Source organism: Leopardus geoffroyi, chromosome D2 (genome assembly GCF_018350155.1).
Source record: "Leopardus geoffroyi isolate Oge1 chromosome D2, O.geoffroyi_Oge1_pat1.0, whole genome shotgun sequence".
Taxonomy (NCBI): domain Eukaryota; kingdom Metazoa; phylum Chordata; class Mammalia; order Carnivora; family Felidae; genus Leopardus; species Leopardus geoffroyi.
In genome coordinates, this window is record NC_059334.1 from 81,905,900 (window position 1) to 81,919,784 (window position 13,885).

At 46.5% G+C, this 13,885-nt stretch overlaps 2 protein-coding genes across 9 annotated transcripts in view; one reads left to right on the plus strand and one right to left on the minus strand.

Annotated features, from left to right (window-relative positions):
• The window catches only part of DHX32 (DEAH-box helicase 32 (putative)), a 58,305-nt gene that overhangs the window by 41,999 nt on the left and 2,421 nt on the right, over positions 1 to 13,885 (minus strand). Inside the window, exons 1-2 of one of the 6 annotated variants that reach the window (XM_045439200.1) lie at positions 10,367 to 10,710; positions 1,404 to 1,498 (exon numbers count right to left, since the gene is read on the minus strand). The gene's annotated coding sequence lies outside the window, so the exon portion shown is untranslated. Of the gene's footprint in view, positions 1 to 1,403; positions 1,499 to 10,366; positions 10,711 to 13,885 lie in introns of those variants that run through there. The other 5 variants (XM_045439199.1, XM_045439198.1, XM_045439197.1 and 2 more) reach the window with 5 other exon arrangements.
• Positions 10,717 to 13,885, plus strand: part of FANK1 (fibronectin type III and ankyrin repeat domains 1) — a 102,271-nt gene continuing 99,102 nt past the window's right edge. For all 3 annotated transcript variants that reach the window (XM_045439203.1, XM_045439204.1, XM_045439206.1), the window contains exon 1: positions 10,717 to 10,852. In XM_045439203.1, coding sequence (XP_045295159.1) covers positions 10,840 to 10,852 — 13 coding nt within the window. In that variant the 5' untranslated portion in view covers positions 10,717 to 10,839. The remainder of the gene's footprint in view (positions 10,853 to 13,885) is intronic.

Below are 13,885 nucleotides of genomic sequence, written 5' to 3' on the forward strand. Positions count from 1 at the left end.
TTCCTCACACCGATCAAATTCTCAAATGTACAACTTTAGGACTTCATGGAGATCTAAAAGGGCCAGTGTGGTCTCATCCGGTCTCACGGCTTCAGTGCCATCCACACGTGGGGGACTCTCACTTATAGGTCCTGTTAATCCTGGCTCTTAAACTTCAGTCTCCTGTGTTCAACCACCGACTGGTCACCTCCACCTTGGATAATTGACAGGCATTTCAACACGTCCTAAACCGAGCTCCTGATGTTTACCCCAGAGCCACAAACCGGGTCCTCCCCTTCGCGATGACTTCCTCCCTTTCAATGGCTCAGACCCAAAATGCTGAAGTTATTCTTGATTTCTCTTTATCTCAAATTCCCCTGCCTACCAAGATGTGCACACCCTAATCCCTAATCCCTGGAACCTGTAAATCTGTACTTTGCATGCCGTCTTCGTGAAGACGTCATGAAGTTACAGACCTCGAGACAGGGAGCCCATCCTGGTGAATCCAGTGTAATCTTGAGTCCTGAAATCAGACGACCTCTCCCAGTTATAGTCAGAGGGAGACAGGACAATGGAAGAAGGGCCAGAGGGATGCTGTGTTGCTGGCTTTGAAGATGGAGGGAGGGCCACGAGCCAAGGAGTGACGTGGGTGGCCTCTGAAAGCTGACAAGGAAGTGGATTCTCTCCTAGAGTCTCCAGAAAGGAACACAGCCCTGCTGGTCCCTCGGCCTTAGCCCAGCGAGGACCTTGATGGACTTCTAACCCACACAACTGTCAGATCGTAAGTTACCACTAACTGCGGCGACTTGCCTGACGACCTGATCACGTCAGTCCTACTTCCAAAACGCCTCAAGCACTGTGAGCGGCTGGTCACCTGGACCGCTACAGCAGCCTCGTGACTGGCCTTCCGCTTGCCCCCTCAGCCCCGCTGTCACTCCTCAACCCAGTCGTAGCGACCCCGTTCAAGTCAGCACGTGGTTCCTCTGCTCAAAGTCTCTACCGGCTTCCCAGCTCCTCTGACTCCAAGGAGAACCCCAAACACTTAACAGGACTGATGGGCCTGGTGGCTCCGGATGGGCCTGGTGGCTCCGCCCTCATCTCCGACCGTCCCCCTCGCTCCCCCCACTTCTAGCCCCGTGGCCCCCTCGGTGTTCCTCGGACACCCTGACATGTGTGGGCCTGGGGACGTCATGGCTGTTCCCCTCTCTGAAAGGCCCTTTCCGCAGGTGTCCCCACGGCTACCACCCTTTCTTTGTGAAGGTTTTCTCACACACCCACCCGGCGAGGGCTCACCGGCCACCCTAAACTTTGACCCACCCCCCCCCCCCCCGCCCCATGACCCAGACCCACTACCTAGCCTCTCTTCCTGCTTTGTTTTTTGCCCCTTCATGCTCACCACCGTCTAACAAGGTATGTATTTTTACCTGTTTACCTCGTTTCTGGTGGAAGGCCAGCACCACTCAGCAGAGCTGTGTCTCTCTTGCTCACGGCCGTCTACAGTAGAGTCCGCATGCTAAGCCTGTGTAAATATTGGTCGAGTGAATCATGTTAGCACTTCAGAGATATTTTTGTTCAGCTTCCCAAGTTGCCCCACGTTGTGTCAGGGACAAAGTCCTTCAAAGCGCCTCAGGATCTGGTTCCTCCCATTCGCCTGGGCCTTCATTTCACGCCGAGATGCTGGTGACAAGCTATCGTCACTAGGCTTCTGGGTTTCTAAAGGCTCTGGCCCGGAATGCTGGTGAATTCCCAGGTTCCAACACTGAAACGTTTGTACGGGCTCTTGGTTTTCCCTTGAATCACACACCCAAGCCACAGTTAACTCTTGTTTCCACACCGAAGGTGGGTTTCTCTCGAGCCTTTCAGAAGAGTCGCCGAGCTGCCCTGAGTGGTGATGGAGGTGCACACCATGCTTGGGGCAGGCCCCTGACCTTCAGAGCTCCCGGAGATGACCAGTACTGGGGAGCAACGTCCTTCTGGATTAGGAAACTACTCAACCATCTGTGCTTATTATCCTTTCCCCATGTTTTGAGTCTCTCTACTCAGACTGTTATCGGAGCGCTACCTACCCTCGCGGGTAATTTCCACAGTCTGAGCTCACATACAGTGGGTGCTCAGTTAGCGATTAGAGGCTGAGCAGATAATGACCGAATCGCTTTCTGTTCTTCAGGGATCTTCCACTTTTAAGACTAACATCTGTTTTATTACAGGTACTATTCATGATCTAAAAGGCTCGCCCTGTCCTTAGGTTTTCTCATCCTCTACGCCTAGATTTTTGGTCTTTCGTTCGCTTATTCGGCCAGTACCTGAGGGCCCACCAAGTGTCTGTCCTGTAGACACAGTGGTGCCACAGAGACAACAGGCAGGTTTGGGTCCTGTCCTCAGGGAGCTCACCGCCCCTCGAGGCAGAGCACGGGGTGTGAAACATGGATGGTCTGGGACACGCGGACTTAGTCTTATGGTCAAGGAACTAAAAGAAGGAGGATGTGGCTGGTACCTGAAAGGAGAGAGAAGGTTCTGGTACAGATGCGCTCACAGAGGAGACGTGGCCACGTCACCAGAGACTCGATGTGCTACAGAGATGGCGTTTTATTTTAAGTGCCATGGGCCAAACTCACCCGGTCGTTTCTTAACCCAAACTTTTATGTTTTACACTTCTGGTTTTCTTTATAATTCTCCTCCTAAATTTGATATATTACTCTATTTTGTTAATACTAAAAATTATAATTTTCTTAAAGCCATTAGTGAATCAAATTGTAGGAGAGCTGGTAACAGTTGAAGGCAAAGGGCAGAATGGAACAGAGAGTGGGGTTATGATCTGGCTTAGCAAGCAGGGCAATAAATCATTTTCACATAAAAAAAAATCTTAAGATTAAAAACTAAATAACATCTCTTGAGCATTTTAAATCATTTTCCCATAGTCTATGAAAATAGTCTGTTCTGTGTGATCTAATTTACAGCCAGTCCCTTTCACATCCACTCTTTAGAAAAAGGGTTGTGGGAGAAAAGGAAATGAACACACACACATACACCCCTTACCTTTCAAAAAATTATTCTTTTTATAGGACTCCCAAATCTGTTGTGACCCTATCTGACCCATGAATTTTTCTTGAAGAATCAGTGTTAGTTTGTATCGAAACCTTAAAAATAGTTTAGTATCTATTTAACGTCTCTTCGTATTCTGTACAGCAGTAAATGTTTTATTACTAATATATTTGCATACAGGATCAAACAGAACCAGTCATAAAAAGAAAAAAAAAAAAACCCTAAGGATGAATCTTCTATAAATACTAAGCTTCATAAATTGTGCTTTTGTCATTCGTATCCCCAAACTCAGATATTCCCCAGTGTCCCAGATTTCGGGATCTCCTAGGAGAAACACTACCCTTGAGAAAGTGAGCTCTGATCTCTATTATGATAGTCTAAGGGCTGAAAAATAAAAAGTATTAATTCTGGCCATTTACGGGAGCAGCATAGTAAAAGGAGACCTCTGTCTATGCGGAATCTTTGGAACCAAGCTGTAACACTAATGCAAATACTCAGAACACGCACTCAACACGTTTACTCGGGTTTTCACTTTGCCCTCTTGCTCTAGGTTCACGGCAGACTTCCTAAAGTCAAGATCCATTTCCAAGCCCTCTTTACAATTCTATGAAATAAGACAGAAGGCTTTGTACAGACGTGATCAATAAATATCTGCCGAACTAATAAACAATATCCTTGTAACCCATAATTATAATGTTTAGAACACAGAAGGTTAATGAGGCATTACGAGTGACTAATAACTGTCTTCAGGATAAAAGGCTATTATTTTTTAGAGAACAGGATCACTGATCCAACATTCCATGCCAATTCTATTCAAAATGCTTATTTGTGGCAACATAAAGAGCTTGCACCGCATGTAAATCAACCCATTGCTTCCTTCATTGAAGAAGTCTTGCTATTAAAAATGTCAGCTCAGCAGAACAGTATGATTAGTGCCACAGTCTACTGACATCTGGTGCAAGCCCCTTATTTCACTGCAGACCAGTAACAGTCTGTGGACGGACACCGGTTCGCAGACCACACTTTGAGAAGCACGGTTCGATACTGCTACTAAAGTTGGACCAGTAACAATAATGGTAATGACGATAATTCTATCAATTAGCCTTTATAGAGTGTGCTTATTGGGTGCCAGATGCTCTAGGTACTTAACCACTTTGTATGGATTATTTCATTTACACTCTTAAAGACCCCATGAGGGTTCACTTTATTATTTCCATTTTTCAAGTGGGGACATTTAAGCCATCAGAGCTTTAGTTAATTTCTCCGGCTTCTAAGAGCTCGTCTGTGGCAGAGCAGGTGCGTGAAGTCGGGAAGTCTGATCTCAGCTTAACCTCAGTTAAGTGTAGAGCGGGTGCTTGACCGCGTTGTGCCACACTGCTTCCGGACTGCACACAAGAACACGGGCTCACGCCGGAACACTGTGGGCTGAAGAAACACTTGACGCTATGGGGGATGTCAGGCAGGGTGGTCTGGAAGAAATACCATACAACAGAAAATGTGTAGTTCCCTTATGGAAAGAAAAACGTTGAAGATGTTTGAAAACCATGGTTGTAATCACCCACGTGGAGTTACAAATATTTAATATGTAAACTTTATCTCCCAGGCCTGTTATACTTTAATTGACACAATGGGCTTATCATTACTAGGACTTTTAGAAGGTTACCCCGTTGTTTGCTTTTGTTTTAATTGGCTCGGAGCTCCCCAAAGCACAACCCTTTGGTTTCTAGCATCTACTTGAAACCTTTCTTGGACGACATAAAAGCTAAACATTTAGTAAAAAAAAAAACCAAAAAAAACTTTACTGCCAGACTTCTAACAAGTTGACTTTGTTTTGATCTTAAGTAAGCAAATTAAATCAACTGACTTTAAAAACACGCCAATTTCAAAAATGATTCACTTTTAACTCAATATTGGTTCATTCCAAATACTGCTTGGGGGCGCCTGGGTGGCTCAGTCGGTGAAGCATCCGACTTCGGCTCAGGTTCATGATCTCGCTGTTCGTGAGTTTGAGCCCCGCATCGGGCTCTGTGCTGACAACTCGGAGCCTGGAGCCTGCTTTGGATTCTGTGTCTCCCTTTCTCTCTGCTCCTCCCCTGCTTGTACTCTGTCTCTGTCTCTGTCTCTGTCAAAACTAAGTAAACATTAAAAAAAATTTTTTTTAAGTTAAAAAAAATACACCTTGAATAACCAGTCCTGCGCAATTAATATAAGAATCCTATGTTCCACTGGTAATTTAAGTTTTTTTAGACTTATATACAGGAAGATCTCCCAAGCGCAATCAATACTTACATATCATAACAACCTATCACTTCTCATATGCAAATTCAGAAAGGGTTTTATTAGAATCTCAAATGACTGGGCCATTTCATGCTTTCAATATGGCTTTGTTTTACTGAATAATACTCTAGAAACTAATATCTGAGTAAAGGTCTGCTAAAATATTAATTTGGCTTATTTATGCAGTCTAGTTAGATATCTGAGCAAACGGGTGAGATTTAGTAAAAGCTGAAATCTTAAGAATAGGTTACTGCAGCCTTCACTAGGAAGTTAACATTGTTATTTTACCTCCAACAAATACAAAAGGAACTTATACCCACCTTTTTGTAAAGACGGGATTTGTTTGGGGTATCACCATAACTCCTGAAGCTATGTTTTGCTTGAATTATTCCAAATGGAGATTGTGAAAAACCACAAATATCAGGAAATTGTCTTTTCTTAACAGAGTAATGGATAGTCACTTTTCAGTAACTTGAATAAACCAATAATAGTTTGATAAACTGTCATGCATTCTATGGCAGGTGGAAGAGAAGAGAATTATTCCAGGCAATGCCAATTCATGAACCCCTCAAGAGTAGGGATTCTGTTTTATTAATCCTCCCACATTTTGAGCTTCCTTTTTTGGCCACGCCTCTTTCGTCTCCTTGGGTTCTTCCACTGCACCCACAGCATGTCAAATAACCGTGCACCCCAGGGTTCCATCCTCGACTCTCTCTTCTCATTCCACATCCTCTCCTAGGGGAAAAATCGTTCATATTTTTGCTTCGATGACTGAATGCTTCATCTCAAGTCCTACCTTAATCTCAGACTTCTTTCTTTAGGTCCTGACTTACATGTCCAACTACTAGTTAAGGGACATCCCTATTTAGAAGATGGGCATTCAAAGGAACTGAACTCATCCAGTCTGCACTCTCACACTCCTTAAAAATAGAAAAGCCCTCTTTCCTTCTTTTGTGTTCTGGATTTCAACAATTAGCAGAACAATTCCCCCCATCCCCTGGGCATCATTCCTCTTCACATGGCTTCTGCCTCTTCACATCCTACAGCCCCAAACTGGCTGTTCGGACCTCTCTCCCTATTCACGGCCCTCCCAACCGCCACTGTGACTTGATCATTTCTTCATGGGATTGCTACAAAGCCTCCAACTTTGTTTTTTTCTGGCTCTCCACCAATCTGTCCTTCACATGCAGCCAGTGGCCCCTTTCAAATGGAGAAGTGATCACGTCACTGACCCAAATCCTTCTCATTACCTTCACGATAAAAATCTCACTCTTTGGGTTCTTTCTGATTTAATGCCTATCTGCCCCTCAGCTCCACTTCCTTCTGTGCTCTTCTAGTAAGTTCTCTCTGCTCCAGCCACAATGAACTCCTGCTTAGAGTTGCTTTCCTGTGCCTCTGTGCCTTTGCCCAAGCTGTTCCTCTGCCTAGGAAGCCCTCACACAATCCGTCAGTCATTTCCTAGTCCCTTTACGAAGGGCGATCCCCAGGAAGTACCTAACGTGTTACGGATGTTCAATAAACGTTTGCTATACTCCTGCAATGACAACCATTTATGTTTAAGGAGTTCTTTACAATATAGGAGATATTTTCACTCATATCTATAATCACATTTAATTGACTTTGATTTTCAAAACTGGACCGTGAAGACAATCACTGCAGATCTCATTCTCCCCAGTTATCCACGAGGAAATATGGCTCCGAACTTTCCAAAGTGGCATGGCTCAAAATTAACGCAATCATCCCTGACTAAAAGCTTGTCCTTTTTTATTATTATCCTAAATTATGAGCTGAAAACCCGCGATGAGCTAAAAGGGGGTACTGGACTTAGCTCCCCGAATGTTTAATCAGAGGCACAGCCCCAGGCACATCAAATGACAGAAAACTCTACAAGGGCGTATAGTACAGGGCCGGGTGCCAAACTGGCTAGTGCCCCCAGGAGGCGCGAGAGAAGTGCATTTTGTGAGCATTAGCCTAATCCTGGAAGAGTTTCCAGATGCGGGGGCAGCAGCATGGGCCTGATGCCCAATTACACTAAGAATGAGTCAAAGCTGAAAGAGCATTCCTTGAATCCCACTATTTGAGCGCAGACCTCTACAGGTCTGAAGGACAAAGAGGAAACAAGCAGACTCGAATCTGTTTTCCTTGACTGAACTTTTGTTAACTTTCAGAAACGAGTGGAGATGGGGGCGCCTGGGCAGCTCAGTCGGTTGAGCATCCAACTTGGGCTCAGGTCATAATCCCGATTGTGTGTTGATTTTAGGGGATAGTGTGCTTAGGGGAGAAATAACTGGCTGAGGGGGTGAAAGTGGGGGAGGGAAAGGCATAAACACATCTAAAGACGATTCGTGGGTTGGAGCCCTGTGTCAGACTGTGTGCTGACAGCTCGGAGCCTGTTTTGGATTCTGTGTCTCCCTCTCTCTGCCCCTCCCCAGTTCGCAGTCTGTGTGTGTGTGTCTCTCTCTCCCAAAAATAAATAGACGTTAAAACAACTAAGACAAAAAAAAAAAAAAAAAAAAAAAAAAAGTGGAGAACGAGAAAAAAGTACCCTCCCTCTGGCAAAACAAAAAACAAACAAAAATCCAGTAACAAAAATGAAAACTTCCTCTGACTTATGATACTAAGGCTAGGAATCAGCAGTAATTTGCTTTTCTTTCTTTAAAAAAAAAAATCATCCTACTTGCGTTAAATAACGTTAACTTCCTATGACAATTATGTTTACTTTGAATTGCTGCAGCTAAGAGATTGGAGTAAGATAAAGAGAGGCTATGTCTGTCCCTTCACTGCCACCTTATTCCCTGGTGACAGTGCTTTGGTTTGCTATGTTTAGTTAAGCCATCAGCAAAGAACATAATGTAACTAGTCTATCTAATTTGACGAGCTTGGCAATTTCATTAAAAATCAGGACTTCATTGTTTTTCGCCTGGCCACCAATTACATCCTGAGCAGGCCAATGAAAGAAATAGAAAACATGTGGCCGGAAATCCCCAAAAGGGGCAACCAATACCTTTACCGTTCATCTCAACCCCTACCCCCTTAGCAACTTTCTGACCTCAGGATAATGAAACATATCCCTTTATCTAAAGCAATTTCTCTAAAATGCTCTTTTCACGCGTTGGACAAACACAAGGACACCGTACCAGGTGCTGGACGGAGAAAGAGAAATGAATGTTGTCTTTAGATGTGTTTATACCTTTCCCTCCCCCACTTTCACCCCCTCAAGCAGTTATTTCTCCCCTAAGCACACTATCCCCTAAAATCAAATGTGGCTTTTCACAGTTGCCAACTATTACCTGAAATATTTCAAGGCAAGACTTCCTCAATGTCAAGTTCGTAGCTACTGATAAAATCATTTTTCCATACCGCTAAGCATAAAGTACTTTCCCAACACACATTTCCATTTTTCCAACCTTAAAATCTGCACGCAACCACCAAACGCTTGAGTCCTTGTTACTTCAGCATGGAGATCTACAATATTGTTTCTTCGTCCTTTTTAAATGCAAATACCAAATCCTTTCCTGTTTGAGAAACTACAACCCTACCTCTTTTGTGTGTTCATAAAGACCAGGTTTTTATCACTCTCTTGTCACTTTGATTATGATATTACTAATGGACACCGCTATGTTGGTTTCTTGGATGAAAAGACCAATTCACAATGTTGCTAATGGTTTGAAAACTAGCGTTTGCAAACACGGGTACTCCAGAAGCGCTGTTGACCTGAGATGCCGTTCGTCTGAAAATGCATCCCCTGTCTCTAAGTTTCAGGGAACAGGTAATTAAGGTGCCATGAAGTGTTTACTTTCCAATCTGAATTTATTACTTCAATATTTTAGTTCATGAGTTATGGGTTCTGTAGAGATCACACTGCTTGTCAATATCCACGCATAAACCTTCTTGCTTTGACAATTAATCTGAAAAAGGCCCAATACAGTCCGAGAGAGGAACAGCCTAGTTTGGTGGAACATAATAAACGTCCACTCCCATCATAGAATATATGCTTCTCAGGTTCAATTAACCTCTGAACGATTCTCTTTCTAAGAGGAAAGCAATTTACCTTGGCGTCCTTGTCATCTACGGAGTGGAAATCTCTCTAGTGGCAAAGAATGAGTAATGGCTTACACGACCCAAAAAGGGCTCTCTTCATTTCCCTCCGGTGCTGTCTAGAGCAGCGGTAGGAACTGGCAGAGGAGCCATAATCGGCAGATACGAGCACGAAATCAATCATGCAGTTTCCACCCGTCCGCACTTGCCTTCTCAATCTTTTCCCTGCCTCTCCTCCATTTTTCTTCCCTCTTTAAGGCTGCTCGTTTTTCTTAATCTTTGACTCTCTCTCCTGGTTGTTTGCATTTTTACAACCTACCAGACACAATCTCCTGTGATCCTCAAAGCTTCCTTAACAGCACAACGGGCACCAGGACTTCAAAACCCACTTATTAGGATACTATTGTGTGGGATAACGTTACGTTTGTTTAACAGCCCTCTAAAGTTTTGGTACATGATATGTGGACTCCGCAGCTCAACCGAAAACGGGGAGGACTGCAATAAACAAAACACACACACACACACACACACACACACACACACACACACACACACACACAGACAAGCCAACCGGAAAGATCCAACCCCAGGCCCACTGCCTGAAATGTGATACTTGGGATGACAGTGCAATGTGGGGCACCGGAATTCTCCTGGGTTTCATGATTCCAGGGACACATTTGGCCCACCGCCGACCACAGAAAAGGCTCTCATTGGCTTTACGCTTCCCATAAATGCGGCCCCGGGGGACCACCCTCCCCGGGCCCGGCCGACGCCCCGGCTGCCGAAGGAGCCCCTGTTAGGAGGGCTGGGGTGCCAGGGTTCGCTCCTGCCGCTGACACGCGGGCTGCGGGAGGCAGCAGCGGGGACGCGGCCCCCACCCGGGCGGTTCCGGGAGTGGGGGCGGGGTCGTCCGGGGCCAACGGGCGGGCAGGGGGCCCCGGGGCGGCGGGGGGCGCGCGGAGCCCCAGCGGCCGCAACAGGTGCGCCGCGGCCGCCCACCCGCCCCTCCCGCCGCCCGGCCGGCCTTTACCTGCAGCGGCGGCTCCCGAGTCCGGGGAGGGAGGCCCGGGCCCGGCCGCCCTTCCCAGCCGGGCAGGCCGAGCTCGCCGGACGCACGGACCGACGGACCGACGGACACCTCGGAAAGGAGACTGGGGGCCGGAGGCCCCCGCCCCGAAGGCCCGGGCACAGACCCCGCCGAGGGCGCGAGGGCTACTGGGGGGAGGGGGTGGGGGGCGCGACCGCCCGACCGGGCCTCAGGGGCAGAGTCTCCAGCCGACGACCGGGTCGTCACCCTCGCTCGGTGCCCCCGGCGACGCGCGGGCCCTCGCGCTCGCCCGCGTTTCTGGGCGGTTTTGGTCCCTCCCTCTCGCCGTCCTTCTGGCCCCTCCTCCCCGCCCTCCGGGTTGTCAAGGCAACCCGAGCGACGCCGGCCGCGGCGGAGAGGCGTTAGGAGGGGCGGCGCCGGGGGCTCGGCCCTTGGGGGCCCGGGAGCTGCTGACCATGGAGCCCCAGAGTAAGGGGGCCCGGCGGGGCGGGCCGGGGCCTCTCGGGGGCGAGGGTGGGCGCCCCGGGCGCGGTCCGCCGGCTTTTGACACGGAAACAACGGTTCTCCCCCGTCGCGCTTTTCTCTCCCGGAGGGAGCAGAGGGGCTAAAGCCGCGGCGGGAGGCCCGCGGGGTCAGGAGCGCCGAGGGAGGGCGCTGGGAGCCGGAGGGACGCGAGAGCTGGGGAGTGTGGCCCGGGGGAGGCAGCGCCCCCGCGGCGTGCTTTCCTGAAATTGCAACCGAGCAAATCCGTGCGCTCTCACGACCACGCTCATTGTTGTCATTTTAGTTTAGTCCGTTTCGCTGTAAAGAGCCGTCCTGCTTCTAAAACGTCAGCAACTGAGCAGGCAGCGAGGCTGGGTCTTGCATTTACGACAGAGACCCCGTCCTCCCCCGCCCCCTCCATAGTCGCTGATTTAAAGGAGAAAAAAATGGGGCTTTTGTCCAAGCTTATTCGATTCATTGCTAGGGGTCCTACGAGGTAGGACTCTCCAAAACCAAACAAAACAAGAATCCTTTTCCCGTTTCCCACATTGTTTGGCAAAAGGTGGGCAGTCTGGAGTGGCGAGATCTAATACGCGCTCCAACTTATCTGGGCTCCCCAGCCCCCAAACCTCTCTAGGGCCCTTGTGCTCTGTCCTCCTTTTCCGAGCTAATGCCTTGTTGCTCCTTTTGCTCTTAAAACAAGAACAGTGTTTCCTACGGACACTTGGAAGGCCTTAAACCTTTATAGAAGGATACATCCCGTTTGACTCTCAAAACCAAGTCGTCTTTTCTTGGACAATTTGAGAAATGGAAGTAATCAGACCAAATCCATTCTCTGGGAGAAAGGCTGGCATTTAAAAAAGTCATTAGTTTCCAGCAAGAAGGTTTTAAAGGTTGGTTTCCTTTCTTTTCACTCATTTGCTGGGGCAAAGCTTACAAGTTGTGAGTTACAGTTGCTTGAGCTGAATTTATATACACTATTTCTGCCATTTGCATGTTTCTCACTGGATGCCACGTCTTTAACGTAACTTGTTGAAGATGCTGAATGTGCAACAGTGCTAAAATGTTTGCGGTCAAACTGATGCTGGGCTGTGTACTCTGTTTAGAGAAGAAATGAAATCTTTTAGAAACAGCCCCTCTCTATTCCTTCAGATATATGTTATTGTTTAAATGTGTGAAGTTTACATTTCAATTAATTCAGTGCTCACTGTCTTTATCCACTCATTCATAGTGTCTATTATGTTCCAGACACTGCTCTGGAGATCGGGAGTGGGACGATGAACAGGGCAGTGGTTGGGTCATCCCAGGAAAACCTGGGAGAGACCCGGGGAACAAACCTCGCCTCTCTGAGGTCTGAGACTGGGGGAGAGGAGATGGACAGAAAGCTTCTGGGAGGAAGTAATAGGAGGCCTGCAGAACGACCCAGTGAAGGGTAAGGGAAAAAGGTGGACGCAGAGGGAACCCCTGATATACAGGCCCTGAGACTTGAAGGGCGGTGTGGGTTTGAAACTCAAGAGTAAGAAGATGAGTAAAGCTGTAGCTAGGAAGACTCGCGCGTTACAGTGGCGTAGAAAAAAGACAAGTCTGCAAAAGCCAACAGGAGCCAGATCATGAAGGCTTTATAAAACTATGTAGTAAATGTATTATGTGTATGAATTATACACTTATATCCCGTCGCATTGGGTTTTGAGGTGGGTGGAAAATTTTTGTTAACTAATCCGTGCCTGGGGAACAACTGTACGTTTATTCCTTTCCACATATTCTTAAATGCTTTTATCAGTTTAATGCTTTTATCAATTTAATGTTATAATCCAAACAATCACCATTTACCTTAGGAAATTCTTTTTTTTTTCTTTTAAGATTTTCTTTTGTTTTTTAATTTTTTTTTTATGTTTATTCGTTTTTGAAAGACAGAGAGAGGCAGAGCACAAGCAGGGGTGGGGCAGAGAGAGAGGGGGACTCAGAGTCTGAAGCAGGCTCCAGGCTCTGAGCTGTCGGCACAGAGCCCGACGCACGGCTTGAACTCGGGAACCGCGAGATCATGACCTGAGCTGAAGTCAGATGCTCGACTGACTGAGCCACCCAGGCGCCCCAAGATTTTATTTTTAAGTAATCTCTGCACCCAAGTTGGGGCTCTGACTTAGAACCCCAAAATCAAGAGTCACATGTTCCACTGACTGAGCCAGTCAGATGTCCCAGGAAATTCTTTCACAGTCTAATGAGCACCATTTTGGATAAATATTTACTAAATCATTTGCTGTTAGTTAATATTTAAAGGACACCATTAAATGAATTTTGTTTTTTAAGTTTATTTATTTTGAGAAAGAGAGAGAGAGGAAGGGGCAGAGAGACAGAACACAAGTGGAGGAGGGGCAGAGACAGAGGGAAAGAGAGAATTCCTGACAGTGCAGAGCCTGATGCGGGGCTCGAACCCACGAACCTGTGAGATCATGACCTAAGCCGAAATCAAGAGTTGGACACTTCACTGATTAAGCCACCCAGGCCCCCCACCATTAAATGATTTTTAAGGTTCCTTTTAACTTCAAAATTCATACCTAACTTTCAAAATTCAGATTTTACCTGAAACTCACAATATTTCATCCTCTCAAAGATAGTGGAGAGCACTGAAGATACACTATTAAGTGCTGTAATTATCTATAACTACAATTAAACTATTGTCAGTATGATATTAACAATATGTTGTCGTTATCTAAGAAATTGTAAGCCTTGTGTTTACATGACACCTTTTGTTAGTGATGGGTTTCAAAGAACATCTTACAGCTACAGTTGAATGTACCATCAGTAAATTGATTGAAAGGAAGGATCCTTCTTAATTGCTCTAAGGATCAGACATATACCCAAGGACACCCCAAGGAACTGCGAGAGTCAGTCTTATCCATTCTGTTTCCACACACTTAGGTTTCTATTACTCTTCAGAATGACCTTTATTAACTGAATCATTAAAATCCAATAAACATAAACTCTTCAGACCTCACAACTGGTTCATACTCTGGCCAT